The sequence below is a fragment of the Rhipicephalus sanguineus genome, chromosome 4, assembly GCF_013339695.2.
Source record: "Rhipicephalus sanguineus isolate Rsan-2018 chromosome 4, BIME_Rsan_1.4, whole genome shotgun sequence".
Classification (NCBI taxonomy): Eukaryota; Metazoa; Arthropoda; class Arachnida; order Ixodida; family Ixodidae; genus Rhipicephalus; species Rhipicephalus sanguineus.
Genome location: NC_051179.1, coordinates 111,009,855 through 111,032,454, shown reverse-complemented (window position 1 = coordinate 111,032,454; position 22,600 = coordinate 111,009,855). Strand labels below are relative to the sequence as shown.

The 22,600-nt window shown below is 45.1% G+C and overlaps 1 protein-coding gene across 1 annotated transcript in view; it reads right to left on the bottom strand.

The window, feature by feature from the left end:
* Positions 1 to 9,495, bottom strand: part of LOC119390552 (monocarboxylate transporter 3) — a 43,859-nt gene extending 34,364 nt beyond the window's left edge. The window contains exons 1-3 of the mRNA XM_049415308.1: positions 9,269 to 9,495; positions 5,737 to 5,880; positions 4,361 to 5,233 (exon numbers count right to left, since the gene is read on the bottom strand). Of these exons, the coding sequence (XP_049271265.1) occupies positions 4,361 to 5,233; positions 5,737 to 5,880; positions 9,269 to 9,479 (1,228 nt within the window). The 5' untranslated portion in view covers positions 9,480 to 9,495. The remainder of the gene's footprint in view (positions 1 to 4,360; positions 5,234 to 5,736; positions 5,881 to 9,268) is intronic.
* Between the last annotated feature and the right edge of the window lie 13,105 nt (positions 9,496 to 22,600).

Here is a 22,600-nt window from a genome sequence, read left to right as displayed (position 1 = left end):
CTTGGGCGGTGATCTCTTGCTCTTGTCGTGAGCTCGGTATCGAGGAAGAAAGAAACGCACGTGTCTACACATCGAGAACAGATTGACGTTTATTCAACCGCAAGGTGATTTGGCGCCATAGGCCGAGTTGCCGCGTCGGGCAGCGAATGAATGAGCAACACTGCAGTTGCCGACCGCGTTTTGACTTCCTGGAAGGTAGGCGGTTTCTTGGAGTCGCAACGCAGCAGCTCGCTACGCGGCTGGAAAACTTGCGCACGGGTTGGTATGAAGCGCCTGTGAAGATTTGAGCCCCAGAAAGTCACGCAACTTTCGGAATAGGGTAAACAGGTGTCGCGACCTGTTTACGCATTCATGGCACCGAAAGCCGCAAACACTAAAGGTCACTTTTTTTAGGAGAAGCTTCATGAAATACTGGTTTACTAAGCCCGAACTGATTGTACTATTCGGCAGTGAGGGGTAGAAGCACAAGATGATTTCGTGTGCACTGCACCAAAAGAAAAAAAAAATACGTACGAAGATTTGGCAGTTTGCAAGAGATGGAACTGGTCGATCGCTATAGCGGTGTACGGGCATGTTCCTCTGATACTCATGGCCACCGTTAACGCTAAACGGCTTGAAAAGATGCGGGGACAGCTGGAAAGCAAGTTATCAGTTCTAAGCATAATATTTCCGAATATGTCGTTGATACGTTCCTCCTTTCGGAAGCTTTCTTTGATTACCAAGGTAACAGAGCAAGAGCTCGTACTCAGTTTGTTCCCAAAATGGTATCGTAATTGCGTCGTCGTATTGCTTTAGGAATTATCGGGGCAATTCCCAGTCGGGCTAGAAAGTAAACGTAGTACTTCTTGGGAGCAGCATTCTGGGCTTGTTCATGATCCATGACATCAGAGAAATTGCGCGACGAAAGCACGGACAGAAGATGACAGGTACAAACAAAGCGTACGAAGCACTGAACTATATCATCAGGCTCAAATAATTAATAAATATGGTTTTAATATTTCTGTGTGAACTTTAGTGGCATTCTCTTGCTGGAAGCGTCCGTTCAAGAACGGGGCTGTGCGGTCATGGATGATACGTGGGCTATTCTTCATAACGCTCTGAATAATCGTCGACCGTTGGTGGAGCGACTAGTAGCGTAGTGAAGGAGCTCTGCCGCCTACCTTTCTTAACCTTACCGCTAAGTGAAGGCCTATTTATAATGAACTCGTGTCCTCGACCCGGTCTTTATCGAGCGAAGTCTTACAGGAAGCAGGCTTCGGTAGGGAACGTCGCCGTTGAGTCATAGCTCGCACCACCAGCACTGTAAGCGGTATCGCTACCCCAAGGCTGAGTCCGGCGAGCATGTAATAGAGCCTGTCGTAGGAGCCGCGCTTGTCCCTGAAATAACCTGAAAAGAAAACAAAACAAAGCCACTTGTTAAAGAGAATGCTTCCTGTCAGTTGGAAAGGGAAAACGACCAGCGACAGGCATAGGTATCACTATTGTTCTGATAAACGCATACACTTAGAGTGAGAGAGAGAATAAAATACGAAGAGCGAAAGATCTCTCAGTCATATCCACACTCAGTGTACGCCCCTACAGACGTTTGTAATAACGATAAATGACTGAGACACAATGAAATACTTTTTAGCATAGTTCATGGACTCAAGAAGACAGACATAAAGAGAAGGGGACACATGAAGAGCTAGCTACCAACCAATTAGTTGAAGAAGGGAGGACCCCTCCCCTTTATTGTGCAATGGGGGCGCCAAGGCGGCATATATCGTCACTGAGTCGGACGTGTCGCGTCATTATTTAATGGGCAGGGCTTTGGAAATCCTGGTATCTGACCATAATGGACACCGAGGACTCTTGATGTCTCATTCCTAGAGTGATTCACATCTCACTTTTACTCTCGGAGAACCTGGGACCAAGGGCAAGTGATGGTGGTAAGCACCACGTGAACGCTTCATTTTTATTTTTGCATGCATTGCAAAGCGTGTCTTCCTTCGGACTCGTCCAACGGGGGGGGGGGGGGGGGGGTGCGCTGCCACGAACACGAACATTGGCCCTCTGTGATGGCGCACCTTGCGGTGGCCTATGCGAGTGACTATTGATCGATGGCATAAACCAAGAGCAGCGTTTGCATCCGCTGAGCTCCTTGCCTTGAAGTGCCTCCACGGGCCGGGCGCCGAGCTCAATAGTGAGCTAAAATTACACATTTCTGACACTAGCGCGCACTGCACTATGATATCGGGGAAAGCGATCGCGTTTCATCACGTGCGCACGACGTAGCTTTTTTCTCCCTTGTCATCCCTCCCTGTGAAGCGTCCCGAAACTACGATATCATTATGAGAGACACCGTCGACGAGGGCTCCGGAAACTAAGACCAGCTGGGGTTCTTTAGTGTGCACCTACATCTAAGCACACGCGCCTCTACCATATTGCATCCATCCAAATGCAGTCACCGCGGCCGGGATTCGATCCCGCCACCTTCAAGTCAGATGTCGAGCACCATAACCACTAGACCACCGCGGTCGTTCGTCACGAAAGAGAGAGAGAAAGTGCTTAAAACGTGTGAGAAGTCCGTGTGACTGTGCTCGTACTTGTGGAATGCGACAAGGAAAATTGCGGCACTGATTCATGAGGCAATAAACTCCGATACTGAAGTCAATCGATGATTTCTTCGAAAAATCGTTCATGACATCTTTATTACTTTATTCTAATAGTAGATCACCAACAACCTCCTTTATGAACAACATGGCCTGCTTTTCGCTTCATGCTTTAAAATTTGAAGCACGTTATCAGCTGCCACATGTTTGTCCTGAATTTATTCTTTACGTTCGTCGTGTCAACGCTGTCGATGTCGGTTTTCCTTAACGCGGTCGCATTCTCGCCGTTCCTGGGTAGATATAAATTGTCAATCACCTGTGGCGCGTACCCGCATACCGCGGCTCGTGGTATACGGATATGTGCCACACGTGTCTGGAGGAAAGGGTTTGACGACGTACGCGACGGAACTTTTAAGTTATTCACGTAATGACCAGGTAGTCATATTCGTTAAACTCTCTTACCCTCCTGTACGAATTTTGGTCTACACCATGTTAAGGAGGCGATCACGAGTGCACCTAGACGTAGGCGGCTAAATAGATAGATAGATAGATAGATAGATAGATAGATAGATAGATAGATAGATAGATAGATAGATAGATAGATAGATAGATAGATAGATAGATAGATAGATAGATAGATAGATAGATAGATAGATAGATAGATAGATAGATAGATAGATAGATAGATGGAAGCGCTCAAAGTGCCAAAGGTTCGCTAAGAAGCGCTTCGCATTTAAAAAGCAAGCTAACGCCCATCCTAATAAAAATGGCTTCACTTCTAAACACAAATCCAGTGCTCGGAAGACATTGTTCCAATAGAAATATAGGCCGTCTTATATCAAAATATGACGGCCCTAGGACCTTTTTATGATTTTATTCATTCCTTGCTGTTGCCCCGAGGCGTGCGTGCGTCCTGGGAGAGCGTGCACGCGGCAGCTGCTGGTTTCATTTCATCGGGCCCCAGCATGGGCGGTTAGGTCTGTCCTGTCAAGTTCTTTCCTTCTATTCCTGCTCTTTTCCGCTCATACAATTTACAATGTGGGCGGTTACCCCAAACTTGGGGAAATTGAGGAAACGAGAATTTTTGCTCGCGGATGCCACGAAATCGCGGGTCTTAACCGCATACAGCTTCTGCGTAAAATTCAAATAAAAGAGGATGATAATTCAACGGAGACGGTAGACAGACACTATCTAAAAAAGGCAAGCTACTTCGCGGGCGATATATCTTGGATTCTGAATTTTGTCATGACTGCGTTCAGCCTTATACATGCTTAGTGCATAACACAATGTGCACGAAGTGTCACGGACTGTCTCATTTGTGTAGCCTTGCATGTTGAGGGGTTTCGAAACCTTCATGGCATCGCTCGATCTGGACGATTTGCTTCTCCAACAGGTACGGACAAATAGGCTTCTTGCTCAGAAAACCTTGCTTAAATATGAGCCTGCAAGACTTATGTATGTACTGCCACAATGACTCTATAAGCTGATCGAATCTTAGCACGTGTAGTGTGAAGTTCAATAGAGTATACTCTATGACACGCCTTTGGGAACGAAAGGCACTGATAATTTTTGCACATCGACTGAAGCACGTCGATCCGACGCATGAGACAGCAAAATCAAGTAAGAAAAATGCCTCATTAGAATAAAAGATTTCGATGGGAGAACTTAAACTCGGGACCATGATGCAGATGTCTTAACGTGTCATTAGTGGAAGAAGCTAGCATCAAAACAACATTTTTCCCATTTTAGGAGCGTTCGCGTTTACTTACCTAGAATTGCTGGGCCAGAGAGGCACATGGGCACGGCAGCGAGTCCTCCCACTCCACAGCACAAGCTAAACCGTTCCACGCCGACGTGGTCGGCGACTAGCAATGGCCGCATACAAATGACGTAGCCTTGGGCCACTCCTGCTAGGCTAGCAAGTGCCGCTACTATTTCGAAAGCAGAGACGCGTGTAATGAAGAGGAAACAGACAGCCGTCGCATAAAGGCACGCCGTGGCGATAGAAGAGCGGCTGAAAGAAATTTTGTCCGACACCAAGGGCACCAGGACACGTCCCACAGCCTGTCCCATTGCGGCGAACATAATCGCCGTTTTTGCGCGACCGAGATCTGCTCCCTTGTCTGTCGCGTAATCTACTATGGTGGTCATGAACACAGCATTGCTGTAGTCCGAGACGACTTGCATCAGCACCAAAACAAAGAAGGGGAACCATATAACAACGGGGAACACACTGGAAGGGCTGTTTGGTGGCGTCGGCAGTTCCGTACTTTGAAGTGCGACAAAGCGTTCCTCTTCATTCGATAACTGCGTCGCTTTTTTAACGGCGAGGGGGACCTCCACGTCAGCTTGCTGGGAACTCATAGGCCCTGTATTTTTGTCGCTACTTCTGAATATACGCCAATGGCGAGGTGTCTTGATAAGCATGACTATTGGCAAGATGTGGATCATCAAACCAGCCGTTAGTAGAAGGCTGCCTTGCAGACCGTATTCCTTCACGAGAAGCGATATCCAGGGGACGCCTGCGACACCAGCTGCGACCGTGCCGATATCCTTGATGGCGGTAGCAGTGGCCTTGTATTTGTCGAAGTAAAGGAGCAAGTACATGGCGATGCCTAGCAAGGTGATTCCGATTCCGGCTCCTGCAGAAAAAGAAAAAGAAATCGGTAAATCACTCAGAAATTCCAGCTAAAACTTTTCCTAAGGTTTCTGTAGCAGTAATTGATAAAATCAAAACAAAAAAAAAACACCGAAAAGCTTGTCGAACGATGCTGTAATTCGTTTGTGGCTGAACACGGTATGTAATATTTGATTGTAAACTTTAAGGCGAAAGCCTTAGATGCCTCATCAAACGCGAAAATTGACCATAGGCGTAAAGCGGCGTCGGTGACGAGTGAATAAAAATTACGAATGGGTACAGGAGTAAGCTATCATACTGAATGTTTCGTGAGCGTATAATCAGGTATCAAAACAGTGAGACAAGCTTAGATACGGCAAATAACTGAAATGATTTACCCTCAATTTCGTCGCGAAAAAACGCTACTTTCTTCCTCGCAGGAACTTTAATACAGCACCAGTCTTTCTGGTTTTGGTTCTGCCAAGACGGAACACTACACTAAGCTATTCTCACCGCAATAATTCGTACCTTGTACCACTCCAAAAGTAACAGAAAGCCACACGATATTGGGAGCGAAGCTTGCTCCCGCGAGGCCTGCAGAAGCCACGATCCCACCAGCGAGGGTTATGTGGTAGATGGAGAATTTCTTTTGCACCATGCTGACGAGGAGGCCTGGGAGAACAACACAGTACATATGTAGTGATGCCACAGTGGCTGAAAACTGGCGGGTAGTACTAGACACGCTTTTAGATAGTTTTCTATATTAGGATGTAAAGAGACTCGTATTGTAAAGAAACATAAAATAACTCAGGGCAACACTGGAGGGAGCTTGAAAATGCGAAATACTACAACCTTTTTCTTCCTTAAAGAAACTGCCCTTAAAAGGCTCATACCCTGGCGAGATTTTAATTTTTTTTTTACATGATGCATGTTTTAAGGTTTAACTTAGCTTTATATTGAAACAATCTTACGGAGCAAACATTCACATCGATCATTACCGCAGCACGTAACTATGTCACGCAACCACGTAACTAACCAGATGCAAGAGCAACTGCAAAGCTCTTTCAGTAACTAACTGCTTCGTCGTGCGCGCGCAGTGAATGATAACACCACGGCGCTTTGTCATGTGCCGAAGCCGAGCGAGCGCTTCACGTATGGCGTCGACGCCTACTCGTCCTGCGGGCAGACCTCTTCTCTAGCGCACAAGCTCTGGGAGTGCGGGTCGAGATACCCCAAGTTAAGCAAGGAAGAGTAGGACTTGCTTCTGCGTAGCGCCGCTCTAGAAAATCAAATCCTGGCTGTTCGGCAGGCCCGGGTGCCGAAGAGTTGGCGTCGTCAACCTCAGATAAAGTTCACTCACTCACTCACTCACTCACTCACTCACTCACTCACTCACTCACTCACTCACTCACTCACTCACTCACTCACTCACTCACTCACTCACTCACTCACTCACTCACTCACTCACTCACTCACTCACTCACTCACTCACTCACTCACTCACTCACTCACTCACTCACTCACTCACTCACTCACTCACTTGACGAGTCCCGCCTTCTTTTCTTTTCTCTTACGTTTTGCGGCTCTTCTTCGTCATGGCATCGCTCATTTTGTATTGAACAAAAAATCCCGAGTCCAGAACGTACGTACCATGGACAGCGACTTTCTTAGTGCCTGCTACGTAGGACATTTCTGCGTGTGAATATGACTCTTACCCAAAGGTCCGTATTTTCTCGCATATAACCCGCGTCCTGAAGAAAAGAAGCGCACGGAAAATAAAAAAAAAGCCCCCTGCTTAATCTTATTGCCGCAGTTCGCTTTGTTGCATTGCTGCACAGCATTTTCGCGAAGCCATATTTCAGTTTTTCGTTTTCATTGTAGCTCGAATTTTTAAATATTTTGTGCTGGTTATACGCGATAAAATACGTTGCATGTTTTGTCTGGTTTTGTCACATCCCAATAACCTCACACACAACTCACACAGTCAGGTCCCTAACCTAATCATCGAGTATTGGAAGGATGCGCTGGTTAGCAGCTACCTGCGGCTGGTGAGGCAGGGACGGTAGGCAGTGAAAGTTTTGAAACTAAAAAAAAACGGCGCAGGGGACGGAGCACAAGAAGAAGTAGAAAGAAAAATGAACTCCCTTTCGCTTTTTTTTTCGATTCTCTTAAGCTTGTGTGCTCCTGGTCCCTTATGAGTCACACAGCAATCAATGAACCAATTATTTTTTATTGTGTAATATACACATAATGGCTGGTTGTTATTACACAGGTAGGACCCCAGAGCCCATTGCAGGGCAGTTGCAGGGGTCCGTTTTTTAACAGTAGTAGTTACTGTTGATCTACAGATCAAATATTACGTACATGCAAGTGCAACGAAATACAATAAATACATATAATAATCGGAATAATGTTTATGCATTCAAGTATTACTGTTGTTAGTTCTGCAGGCGATAGCGAACACATTGTACAAATGAAATGATGCGGATTCTGCGATGGTACAAGTTAGTGTTCCAAAGTTTCGATTCAATATAAGAAAATGAATGTGATCCGTAGTTAGTCCTTATGCGGAGTATACATAATGGTGTAAAGTAGAACGTTAGGGATATGTGGGCGTTTGATATGTTAATGCTATTGACGGGCATTGAACAGCGTTATGCAAAAGTTTGTAGACAAGTAGGAAAACACGATAATTGACACAAACTATGATGGGCTCTGTGTTTAGCAGTTTCCTATTTTGCAGCGACAATCACAGCTGCGTGATCTGCGCGCTTTCTTTGTTGGCTAGAAATACCCAAAAACAACGCGGAGCCCTCCAGGCTCACGAAAAGTAACTTTTCCCTTCCTGTCTCTTCTTCCATTCTCGCCGTGTGCCTGCAGCGAGCACGCTGTCACGATGTTATTTTTTTTTTTTAGCATGTAGCTTTGACATGCCACATATACTTATCTTTGGCAATAAGCAGAAATATTTCTATCTTTACCGGTCGACCGGAAGTGGTACAGGACCTTCCATGTGATAGACATGAAGACGCTTTTGAATTGTGCTTTATACATACGACGTTTCATTATTGTTCTCTTGTGAATACTCAACAAACATACCATGTTTATGTTTAATGAAGACCACCAGACAATCAAACCAAGGAGGGTATAGAGGACATTATTTGTATTCTTTTAAGTGTATTGTAGTAATTAGGATATAAATGTGAAGAAGTTAAAGGGGACGAACAGACAACTTGTCGACGGCAGGGATCGAACTTGCAACCTTCGGGCAGGTTCGGTCTAACGTAGCTCTGCAACGCAGAGCTACGTTGGGTGTTGTTTTTTTTTCAAATCCTCAATGAAACACGGCTTGAACAACGTATGCGGCCGTCGATTCGCTATCATCACCGTTTTTGTGATGCTACAAAACTGGGAGAAAATGTCTACGAATTAACCGTAACTTTAGAGTGTTTTAAGAATCACGTGGGTAGCCGTGTAATGCAACAGACGATGTCCACTGATAGCCTTTATTTTATTTGCCAGATACTCGATCTCGATATCTATCAGCTGATAAAGAGCATTTGATTAAGCAGTTTTTTATTATGATCTAAATTTCCTCCTGCACTTACATGATAACATGGTGACATAGAATTGCCTTACACGAGTATGGCTCATACTAATTTGAAAAGATTTAACATTGAGAAACGGAGTTCAATGTTTGGCGGGAATGTGGCCTGCAGTATGTTCACACAGTGGTTTCGCAGTGCTCCGCACGCCCTCAAGATGCTTGCCATCCACTCAACAACATTTATGAGGAGGGTTCTGGAATAACTGGCCGGTAAAATTGATGTAAGACCTTGTCTTCTTTATGTAAGGCAATACTGCAGTCCACTCTATAGGAACACCACAATATTTCAGGGAGTGATAAGGATAACTTTGTAATGTAGTGTAAGCTTCAAGTGCACTAAGGACCAAAGATTACATTGCAAATAACGGCGCGAAAACCGAGACGAAGCACAGAGAAATGTGTGATAGCAACAAGCTCCGCAAGCACACACGAAAGATTGCAAAACATTCTTACCCATGCATCCGCCAGAGATGACGAGTGCTGTCTGAGGCCACGCGGCTTGCTCACGACTAAGTTCATGCTTTTGCATGAAGAGCACGTAGAGGAACCCATAGCTGGAAGAGGCTATGCACGATAGGAAAGTGATGCAGGCAGCTGCTACAGGTACACCCCAGCACCTGTCCAGGTCCACAAAGGGCCGCTGTCTATCCGCGGTACTCCGCATATGGGAGCTATGTTTGTGACGTGTTATCCCAACAAGGATTTGGCTGGAAGAAATTGGACAAACGACAATATTTCACGGTGGCAGCCTCCAGACAATGATGGTACAACGCATTTGACTAACGTGCAGTCAAGCACAAACGTTGACAGACCACGCGAGTGCGTGCCAAACTATGCCAAACTACCCACCTGTCCGCGCCACCTAGCGGTACTACACCTACTGTCGACCGCAGCATTGAGCCGGAAACGAGTCTTCTTGTTATTCACTGGTACAACAATTGTCTACTGTCGCGCATAACATTGTAAGTTCGTTGCTATCACGTAAAGCGCTTGTCTGCGGTTTGAGCGTCACACTTTTACTTTTATAGTAGAATCAAAGCTATGACGGCGTGCTTCGAACGATGGGCCGTTGGGTAGACGGCGCTTTGCGAGAAAGATTGCGACTGATAGCAGTCACGCTGATAGACTACTCTCGAGACCGCGGGACGTATGCACGGCTGCTGAAGAGCACGCCGCGTTAAATAAGTTGAAGGTGGAAAATATTTGAGCCCACTGAGAAAATAGACCTACCATCTATTAAGGGAGGGATGTGTCTTGGGCGTAGGGCTGCTGTCGATCGCCGCTGACGTAGCGGAAATGTCGCGAAGAGGCTCTTGGCCACGCGCTTACGTGGTCCGTAAACTTTTGTGGTTAACTGTACGTAAGTAAGCTGGCTGTAAAGTTCAAAAATAGTCTCTAAGTTGTCATTGATAATAAAATCACTATATATTATCGTCTCTGCTGTCCAGCTCATGTTGGCGTTGTTCACTTTCAGAAACAGAAGCAGTATGCTTGAAAGAATTCATCCTTTTATGTTTTGTGCGCTGTAACGCTGTAAAGGCTTTTCACGTAAGCTGTGGAATGGGAGAAGAGCCAATTAGCAGCGATTGCAAGGTGCACTTCATACCAGTCGACGTGGTGCTAATAAAGCTTCAGAGTTGTATCTCCGCACTTCAATCGAACCTCACCGACATTTTGCTGAGCTACACACCGAGGACTCCGTATAAAAAAGAAAAAACACAAACTAATACTTTGTTATTGCTGGTTCAGTTGAAAAGTGTTCGTCGCGCTTTTTTTTTATTCGCGACGAATTGAGGCTGAGAGAATAAAATTAAATTTTCTTAGTCTTGCGAGAATTCCTTTCGGATGATCTTATTGTTCTGCTGGCCTAGTCGATCATATATGATGGATACTGAATAAGATATAAGAAAGACCATGATACTTTGTTCGACTACCACGCAGAGATAAAAAAAAAAGATTGCTGAACCAGGCGAATACAGTAAACAGGTAACTTTCGTCTGTGTGTGGTCCGTCTCGTCAAAATGCCCGCTTCGCCTTATCGTTATGTCCAGGTCAAAGATATGACTAATTAGGTAATCCTCGATGTCAGGGAAAGCAAAAGAAATTACGGGCGATGGCTTGAACTTTCTAAGAATGCTAAGGCCAAAGGCTTCTTGGACCCATATCAATGTGAAACGAATGTCTGAGCCAACGGGGCAAGGTATATGGGCGCCGTGTAATGCAGTTTTCGCAATGGGGCAGCAGCGCAAGAAGCTTTGCGAGAAGCAGCAGCCAAAGCCCAGAAGAAAAGGAAAGGCGGCTCGGGCGCTTCCCCCGTCTAGACCATGCATGCTTGGTAGTTCTAGAGTGCCTCAATGTCCTCCTAGAGCGAGGAGGACATAGAGGCACTCTAGGTAGTGCTATTGCCGAAGGACCGCTGTCAAGCAGGCGTCTCACCCTTCACGGCTCTACCATAGAGATTCCTAAAATTAACTAGAGGGGACTCTGGCGCTGCGATCGTTCAGCTACCATGGGGATGATGGGTAGTGCACAAATTTGCCTAGTCTTCGTACTTGCTTCTTCAAACGTACTTGTGGCTTTGTTTATTGCTGTGTTTTGGCGTTCGTTTAGGATAAAAGAATAGACCGTTGTGAACTTCATGACCAGGTTTGATTTGGTGAGCCTAAAAAAGTTAAACTGGTGAAGTGGAACGGCTGACTTTTGCTGAACTTCGTTTTTCGAAAAAGCGGATGCAGCCGACGCGGAGCCAAACGGAGCCGAAAGAATGAAGTTTAGACAAATTTGTGTACTACCCATCATTCCCATGCTGGCTGAAGCGTCATGCGTTGCAGCTCCCATAGACACTAGTGCCAGAGTTCCCTCTAGTAAGTATTGTAGGAAACTCTATGGGCTCTACCGCATTGCTGCTCACGGAACGGCGCAAAGTGGACGTGCTGGTCGCGCACTCACGTGCTGTTTTAATTTTTTAACGCGATAGCGTTAGAGAGCTCGTGTCGCAGAAATTCCGGTGTCGGTGTCGGCGCCGTTGGTTGTGAGCGAAAAATCATCCGTGAGCGAAAAATCGAGAAAGTAGCAAATAAAATAAAGAATGAAATCTTGGGTCCCGTTGAGGATCGAACCCGGGCCGTTCGGGTGGCAAGCAGGTGTCCTACCACAAAGCCACGATGTTACTTGCAGCTGCTTCAGAAAAAAACACTACATAAATGTCATGTAGTGAAGGAGTCTCTAACGCATTTTGTTCGGCAGGTGTCACGACAAAAACGAGCCCACTCGGCGATTTGTAGGTGCATTGGCGAGACCATCAAACTACGTCGAAAAAGGCCGGGATAGTGCAGCCATCGCCGCTAAAAACACACACGAACTTTCAAACAGCTCTAAAAATGGACAACTATGTTCATCTAGCGGAAAACATATCAAGCCAACGCTGGCTTTCTAGAGGAGGCGTTGATCAAGCAAACAGCAAACGCTAGATAATGTGCTTCCATCTGTGAGGCATTGTAAGAAATATGTCTCGACTCTTTATGGCCTCCGAGATGGCAAGCGCGCGGCGGGCATCTTGGAGGGCATGCGATTCTTGTTTTAGATCGAAAACCTCTACCATTTGCGCGCGCGCGCACATGTGTATCTGTGTGCGTGTGTGTATAACAATACAGATTAATAAGTATGCACTTAGTGGTTGACGTGCGCACTAGGGGCCGGATTTCGCTATCTCGTTCAACTCTTAAAGGCGAAGCTTAAGGGTCCTTCAATTTTTTTTTTGTCACTCACGCGAACGCAGTAAAGACGAAGTTGCATGGTTTATTCTGTGTACTTAAAGGAAAATATTATTGGTATTAGGGTTTGTTTCGGGACGCGCTATCTCAAAGCGAGCCCATTTTGACATATCTAACAACAGACATTCAGAGTGAGTGCCATGTTCACACGCCACCGGATTTCGAAAGAGCTTCACCGCCTTTGGTATGGCTCATCTGAAAAGGTCATAGGTATACCGCCACTATCATTGAGCACTCGTTTATTTGCCAATAAGCACATTCGATTTGTATTGCACACTACATATACGAGAGTCAGGGTGTTAGAAACTCTAAAAGAATGAAACTAATGATATTACCTTTAGGTATTATGTGTGTTTTTTTTTACAGAGTCCTATGCACTCCTGGCACTTGTTACCAAGACGGAGGGTACCTTTAGGTGTCTTGAGGTTTACGCTTTTATTTTCACGACAAGCGCGCCAAATGGAATGAAGGAACAAAAGTAACTAGTTAAGTTCGGTAATATTCACGGCGGAAAGATATGCCGTCCCAAATATCGCGCAGCGAGATGTAAAAAAAAAAAATAGAGAGCGAAAAAGAGAGAGCAACGACGTTAGGCGAAGCAAACCTGCTCCATATTATTCCGACAGGGCTGGAGTAACGAATACTAGTATTTTCCTTGAGGACATTCAAATAATTGGCCATGATTATATTTGTATTTCGACAAGTACTCACCTAATCATCATCATCGAAATGTCAATGAGGCATATGTAGGCATGTTCATAGACACTTCATTTTCAACACCGTATTTTCAACGCTATTTTCAACAACGTAGTTATTGGGTGCTCATATATATATATATATATATATATATATATATATATATATATATATATATATATATATATATATATATATATATATATTTATATATATATTGCTCTATATATTGTTATATATCAATTGCTCTTGTTTGACATATTTTACTATTCCAATAATGAATCAAATGCTGCAATTCTAATGTGTTCGTTATTGACGGTGCATAAAATTCATCTAACAACAGTTTACTCCTTAATCTCGCACCTATCATGAATGTTGATGCCGGTAATACCTGAATAACCGGGCCATTCAAAGATGCCTTTGCTAGCGTATCTGCCATCATTCAAAATTAGCCCTTTATGTCCCGGAACCCAAACCAACTTGACCAAATTTATATGCGGTGGGACTAATAATTTGAAAACCCTCAGAACGTTCGATTCCTCATTTGCAGTTAGGGAGGAACATACTGACCGAGAATCCGTCAAAATTACTGCAGACTTTATTGATGCTGTTAATTTACGGAGAGCTCGAATGATCGCTAAAAATTCTGCTACAAATACGGGCACAAAATCTGGAAGGCGAAGAGAAAATGACGAATCAAGAGCAGGGGAGAAAATCCCAATTCCACATTTTTCTTCACTCTGTGAAGCATCAGTCGCTATGACTGTCTTTATCGGCATATGTACCAGGTAATCACTTAATATAGCGTTTAAAAAGCGGGACGATATTAGTTTTGCATTTTTTCGAAAAATGTCGTCAAATTGTATTTTAATAGAGTTGTTGCTATTACTGATTAAAGGCATGTCCTTAATTTGAACGTTTAAAAAGTCAAGAAGGCTCTGTGTAACCAGAATTTGAGGCGTATGAAATCTCGGCCATTATACTCCAAAAAACAATTCAGGACTGGCAATAAACTGTTGCTGAACGTTTTACGGGGGATTCATACAGCCTTAGAAATGACTGAGCTGCTAACAACTTAAAACAGGTAGTTAATGAGGGGAGCTTAGCTTCCAGATGCAAGACCTTAATTGCTATAAATTTAGGAAGACCTAAACGTAATCTCAAGGCTTGTCTTTCAAGGATTACAAGAGGATGAAGCTGATAAGCAGGAGCCCCAGCATATAATATGCACCCGAATTCAAGAACTGGGCGAACATACATGCAATATATTGATAAAAGCGTTTTTCTTCGCATACCTAACCGACTGTTGCTGATCTTCCTTAAAACCCAACCGCCCGAACGCTCTTTGCTGCGATGTATTCAATGTGAACCTTCCACGATATAGAGCGGTCGTATATCACGCCCAGATATTTTACTTTCTCAACTTGTGGAATATTCTCGACATGATAAGATAGCGACATGTAAATAGGGTCTTTCAATGGAAATTTTATTACAGAGCATTTGCTGACATTTAAATACAGATGTAGACCATCAAGCCAACGTTCTACGGATGATGATTGCAATATTTGGAATAGCTTGTGAATATCATCTGCTGATGAAAAAAATGCAATGTCATCAGCATACACATATGTGTGCACGTCCTCTTGGCGTGGAATAGAACTCATGAGAATATTAAATAATACCGGGGAAAGGACTGCCTCTTGCGGTACACCTCTTGATTGCACATACGTAGATGGCGATATGCCGCTTTGGAAGCAATAAAATGTTCTATTGCGTAAAAATTCCGCAATCCATGCCTGAATATATTTTGGAAAATTCTGGTTGTGAAGCTGATTCATTAAAACGATGTGCTCAACACTATCATATGCTTTTGCGATGTCCAGAGTGACTAACGCCGCATATTTTTTTTCACGCCTAGCTAATTGGATACGGCTTTCGAGATCTATATGCGCCTGCCATATAGAGCATCCTGATCTAAAGCCAATTTGGGATGGATTTAAGATTTCTCTCTCATTAATGAAATTTATTATACGAATATTTAAAACTCTCTCGATTAATTTTACGAAATTTGAAGTTAGCGCAATAGGCCTAATGTTGTCCAATACATACCCCTTATCCGGAACTTTAAGTAATGGTATTACCTTAGCTATTTTCCAATCTCATGGGAGCCATGCCATTTTTACTGAGTAATTGATTATGTCTAATAAATAGTCTGGTGATTCCTTATTCATCATTTTCAGCATGGCCGATGTGACTCCGTCAGGGCCCGGAGCCGCTTATGGAAGGCTAGCTAAAACCTGTGATAATTCAGCCACCGAAATTTCTGTGAAGTCGTCATTACCTAATGCAAGCAAAGGACGTGGTGATAGTTGCGAAGAAAAGCGCTGCTCCAACCCCCTACCTATTGCTTCCAACGCATCTTTTATTTCTTCTGGAGTCAAAACGACAGATTCGGCATTCATGGATCGCGGAGTCAGTTTCTTTTTACGTAGAAATCTATATAATGCCCGTTTATTGTTTGATTTCGACAGAGAATCAAATGTCCGAATGTCGTAATCTTCTTTCGACTTCGAAACTGTTCGTTTAAAAGCACCAGCGCAGAACTGGTAATCCTTCCAATTTTGAGGGCATTGATTGTACAACAGCCTTTTCCAGGCTGCCTTTCTGCGCCCATAATTCCTTGAACAATCATCATTCCACCAAGGGGAATTAGATTTCTGCTTAACTGAGGAGACCACAAATTCAGATTTCTCGCGAGCACTCTTTAAAACAGAACATATGCTCAAAGCCTTCGACTTAGTGCTTGTATCTGATAGCGAAGCCAATGAAGAACACAATGAATCTTTAAATTTAGGGTAATTTACATACGTACGTGCATTAAAAACTGATGGGGCTACTGGACATACTATTTCGAAAGTAATCGGCAAGTGGTCGCTATTTGTAGCGCAATCCACCACTGACCAAGCCGAAATATTAAGGCTGGAACTTGCAAAAGTCAAATCCAACGATGAAGAAGTGCGACCTCTCACATACCAATCCTACAAGCGGCTGCCGCACGCATCAGTTTTTACACCCCATGCAACATGATGGGCGTTGAATTCCCCTGCTAATAAAAAATTGGCCGTGTATCTGCGTGCTTCGCTGCAAATGTCGTCTAAAGACGATAGAAGAGGCGCTGCGTGAGATATGAACGCCATCTGGCAATACGTCGGGAAACGTGAATGCTGTGTTGCGGGCTCGTAGTCCCGGCGCAGCAGCAGGCGAAGACCGGCGGTGACCAACGCGACCGGCGGGGACGCCAGCCAGCCCGAACACGCGGTTTGGCGCGAAGCGCCGAAGCAGAAGAAACGTCCGCACTCAACGAGTACTCTCCACACACTCTTTTATATTCACGTCGCCTAGGTAAAGTAGGAATGCCAGAGCGGCGCCCCATGGCACTCGTACAGTGCAATACTGAACCGAAACACAACAATGAGCTCGTGCAGAGGGCACGGAGGAAGCCAAGTTTCGGCGCAGTCGCATTTTCAGCGCAGCTTAAGAAACTAGGGTCTCTAGAATTACGTATCTATGTATTGTTATACATAGATACGATGGACACGATGGTGCCGCCTTCCATGTACCCACCTACTGAGTACGCTCAAGAAGCTATTGCCCGCGCCGACCATGCACGTCAAGTTGCGCGCGTTCGGTTAACGGAATCGCAAGCGGGCCAACAATCTCGCTACGATCGCCGTCACAGAAACGCCCACTTTCTTCCTGGATCTCTTGTCCTCCTTTGGTCTGCAGCACGACGTGTTGGGCTTTCTGAAACGCTCCTCTTCCCGTACACCGGACCATACCGTGTATGCCGCCAAGTAACCGATGTGACGTATGAAATCGAGCCATTGTCTTCGTCCTCGTCGACTCAGCCCCGCACCGACATTGTTCATGTTGTCCGTCTGTAGCCCTATCACATACCGGAACCCACTGACGCGTGTGTATAGTGGCCATCATCGCGACCGTGTTTGCCCGGGCGCACCGAGTCGGTGCTTTCACCACCGGCGGGTAATGTTATGTGCCGCTTACCTAGAGGACGAAGAGGAAGAGGACGTGTTCGTTGCTGCTTTCGCCATCTTGGTTGTCACCCCTACCTCTGTGGTTGTGTAAATACTGTAAATACAGCCTTCTTCTGTCGTCTCCCCGTAACCGTATTTTCTATTAAAGGAACACACCACCTAATACTTACCTAGTGATGTTGCGCCTCAGATATGCGTAATGTTTGCTTTTTGATCAACAATGTACACAAGTATGAACCTAGACAGCCGTTCACGATGGCTGGCCCTTGGGCAAGTGGTTCAACTTTGGTCGAGTGGCTGAATCGAGGGACGTGCCGACAAAGAGAAAGACAGACAGAAAGACAGACAGATCAAAATTTCTGCGTTTAAGTTCCCCAAGAAAGACTATCGTCTTTAATATTTCTTCCACAAGTCGCAATTATAGTATCCAATGGCCGAGTGTCATGTACGCCTGAAGTAGAGTACGCATTTGCTATCGAAAACGTCTGACCAGTCGGAAGAGTTATGTTTATAACTAACATTTCACATTCTAGGAAGATTAGCTTTAACGTCAGTTTTGCTTTATGGCAAATTCTGTTTGATAGCACTGTGATTACTCCACCACCTCTCGAAAGGCGGTCTAATCTAAACGAACGATAATTCCTAAAGTAAAAATTGATATCTGGAGCAAGCCAAGATTCTTGTAATAAAATTAAATCAGGATTTAACTGTGAAAAAAGACAATGTAAATGAGTAATAGCAGCAAATATAGAGCGGCAATTCCACTGTAAAACTCTCAGGGACGCTATTTTTGTGAGAGAATTGTTGCGGATACAACTTTCTCCAAAATGCTCTCCTTTAGAACTTTACTGGGTGGTGACTTCTTTAGTTTAGACTGAGGGGAAGTAGAAGCAGAACAGTTCAGTGGGGACCGGCTGCGTTACTGAGCCCGGGAATCAAACTCGACATCTGTGGACACGTTTAGGTCTAGCACATGTTCTTGACCATCAGCCAACATATGCTCTGCCGAGTCACGGATGTTATCAGCACTGTTTACCTTATCATTACATTCTGTATTCGCTTCACTGGCAGTTGGCAGGTTGTTGGACTCGGGAGTACCCGTCGAAGTTTGGATTACCAGCTTAGCAATTTGATTGCTGACAACTTGAGCAATGCATTCGGAAATGCTAACCACTAATTGGTCCATTACTCTAGTCATAGCCTTTCCTACTGCTACCTCAACTGCCTGCGCGATAGTCGTCTCCGAAAACGTTTGACGTGCTGTAACGCCAGCATAACCATGCGCTATCTCCTTGACAATTGCCATGGCTTCCCTGCTAGAGCATCTCCTTTTGTCAACAATCTCCAGCACCTGCATTTCTTGCTGTCGAATTGGGCACTCTGTATAGTCAGCAGCATGTTGTTCACCACAGAGGCAACACATGTCGTCATGAGCCGTGCATTCTCGTTCTGAGTGGCCGTCACCACATCTGCGACAGCGCACATCTGACTTACATCCACCAGCGCTATGCCCAAATCTCCAGCAGTTCCGGCATTGCAGTGGGCGCGACGCTAGCTGATCTACTCTAAAAACTAAAGGCCACGCTTTAATTTCAGACGGACATGATGTGCCAGAAGATGTCGCAATCACTGACTCCGTGGGGACTCTCTTATTGTCTACAACTCGATTGCAGCGGTAGACAGCCACCGCACCTGCCACAGAAAGCTCCTCTAGAGTCTCCGCAGGGCTGAGTTGCGCGTCTACGCCACGTACGATGCCTTTAGTGCAAGCCAGATGTGGTGGAATATAGGCACTCACCGGGATCGATGCAAAGGATGAACACTTTAGGAGATCCTTTACACATGCCTGGTCTGGCGATCTGCATACGATTCCACCGCCACCAAACTCACTCTTAGAAGAAAGGGCATCGGGGCACTCCCTTTGTGAGAGTTTTGGCTTGTCCCGCTGGGCACTCCCTTTTCCGGGGTGAAACAACTCCCTCTAGACAGGGAGTGATTCAACGCCTCCTCATGGAGTACAGCACTCCGTCTGCGATAGAGTGAAAGCACTCCTCCGAGGGAGTAAAGCTATCACGTTGAAACAGCTTTGAAATAAAATTAATCGAGCACAGAAAATGGCACATTCATACGCGCACACATTCACGCAACCAAAACACGTAGAGCGCTCGCAACCGAAACGCATATATTAGAGGATTTTAGTCTGTCCGGCACCGGAATACCGGGTGTGAACTGCGCATACGCACGCCCGGTAAACATGGCCGCGCCGCTGAAAGCGATTGCCGTCCACCTCGAATCTATCAAGTGGTCGTCGCGCGCTCTGTCGCTCGTTATCTCCGAACTGATGCTTTTATTTGCTTTAGGTTCACGTCCTGAAGCTTCGACAGCAAGGTATTCGTGTCGATTCGGCACCGTTTTCGAGAGCCATACTCAAATAATCAACGATGCAGGCTTAGCGAGCGACAATCCCGGAATCTCGAAGGTCATACATTATGTATCGGTTAGTTGTTTTTATCCTCCATAGATGGCGCAACTTGACGTGGCGGCAGCTACGGCACACAAAGCGGCTGCGAAAAAGAAAAAATTTGGCACTCGAACAGCGTTTCACGGAATAATTTCTGCAATGCTTATCTCTAGGGGTAATTAGAAAATGGACATCAATGTAAACACGCACATATGACAACACATACAAATCACACACGACACAGGAATCGAACTCATGACCACAAGCACCGTAAGCAGACACTCTAACTACTACGCCACAGAGCCACCGCGTGCTTCGTTGACTTTTCACGGCCTTATATATTTACCAAGTGGTTTGCAACGAGAGGGCGGAGCTTGCTACTTCTTTTTTTGCATCATCGGCGTGTGTTTGCGCGTGGATTAGGTTAGTAAATAGTTAGCGCGGCGCCATGAACTCACGAAGGCCACCGTTAGCACCTTCAGCTCCGACTTCTGTTCGTCGTTTGTCGTGCCCAGGGGCGTAGCCAAGGGGGGGGGGGGGGGTTGGGGGGGTTCAAACCCCCCCGAAATTTTTCAGTTTTGCTTACGTATATAGGCACGCACGAACATACATAAAGTATGGTTGAACCCCCCCCCGAAAAAAATTTCTGGCTACGCCCCTGGTCGTGCCGCAAGAGAAATGATAAACGTGTGTTTTTTGTGTGTTCACCATACATCGTGGATGTCTCGCTCGCCCAAAAATTTGCCCATACCGGCGTGAAAAGTACCTTTAGATAGCGAAACTCACGTATGTGTATTCTACGAGCGTGTGCTGTTGGAGCAGTTTTAGTTATTTTTGCCGCGAGCTGCAAGTGTCGGCAGTGCGTTCTCAGCTGTTCGAAGACCATCATATGTCGCATATTTTTGTTACATACGTCGATGTCAGAGTTCCAAGGGTATTTTAGCGTACACCTATACAAGCATGTGCATTTATTGCGCGTGTAGGTGCTGTTGCGATCTGCACGCAGGGTCAGCGGCACCTCTGAGCAGTTAGACGAATATTTGCGTGATGAGCACTTACGCGCGTTGAAGCACGACATACAGTGCTTCTGAATTAGTCATAGTCAGTATTTATTTGCTTTTATACTCGGAGACTAGCTACCTTTTACTAAGTAACCCTTAATCTTCCGTATCACGCCGTCGTTCAAATGTATGTCGAAGGCGTCCACCAAGGTTAAGCACGATGTCCATTAATTCGCGAGTGACATGTCTCCCTTAAAATAGAAAAGATAATACTGTTGCGCCTCTGTATTGCGAACGTCCGCGTGTAGTTGGCACTACTCCTGAAGAGATTGTGCAGTACCTATTAAAAAAAAGGCATTATTGTATGCCTCAGTGAAGCAGCTGTTCTTCAGAAAATAAGGTGTCATTTTAATTAGAATATTTTTGTCACGGTAGGACACAACTTGACTTTTTCGTGATTCAGGATTACACATAGCACGAACATGAGTGCAGCAGATAAATAAAAACTGAAAAAAGTGGGTGCCATGTGCACTCCTACCACCTCGTGTACCTGTAGTTGATTCCAAATCTACAAATTATGCGACCATTGATAAATGATCAACCCATCAATGTTCGATCACAGTTGATCTGTTTCCGTTTACTGCCTGTCGCTTATTTGCACGATGTTTTGTAAGAATCATTAAACCCATCTGGTAACGCAAGCATTATCTATAGCATGCAGTGGTTCTAAAGCGGGGGGGGGGGGGGGGGTCAGCGAAGCCATTTCTGGGGGTCCGCGAAACGCATCTTCGAACAAAAAAGAAAATACGCCTTTTTTGAAGAAACAATATGTCCAATGACAGCGGCCCCCACTATTTTCTGTTTTGCTTCACCGCATAACGGTTATGCATTGCGGCGGAGCTGACTTATGCTTTCCATGAGATGGCTGTAAAGCTTTTACTGCAATTTTCTACCACATGTGCTTTTCCAGGCTTGCATATTTGAAGAGAAAGCGTAGCGAGAAACAGCTGAAATGTGGCGGCAGATCGCACAACTTAGTGACAAGCTGTTGAGATTGAATTGGCGTGGCACTTTAGTTTGACCATTCTTTGCCACGGAGAAACGCAAGGCACCTGTTTCACGCTGCATGTTGTGCTAATTTATAAGCCCTCACCCCCCCTCCTTACTTCTCACTGCAAGGGGTCCCTCATCACTTCCACCAGTCCACAAAGGGTCTCCAAAACATCCATGGCTGAGAACCACGACCTATATATCAGAGCCTGAACAATTTCTTTTACATGTACAAGGACTTTTTTGTTTGAATGCATTACAAATTCTTAAAACTTCAAATGATACAATAAATGCTGGTTGTAGCACTTTATTAGAATCAAAACAATAACATTCACAATGTCAATGTAAATTATACATTTTCATCTACCACAGAACCTATGCTCATTATTGAAGAGATGAAACAACATACACAATGCAGCCTGAGCACTAATTCTCAGCAGTAAAATATTATGAAAGTATAGTTCGAAAATTCATCACAAAGCAAGACACATACACTTCGAAATGCCAGTATGCAAGTACAATCCAAAGAGATGGCATGCACAGCAGTGGCGTAGCCAGGGGGGCACACCACTGGGCATCCCTCGCCCCCCCCCCTCGAAATTTTTTTTTGCTATGGCATACAGAGCCCAAAATGACAACTGAACACATCTGCCTGCCCGGCTCCCACTTCAAATCAAGGAGACGACCCCCCCCCCCCCGAAAAAAATTTCTGCCTATGCCTCTGATGCACAGAGAACTTTGTGTCTGCT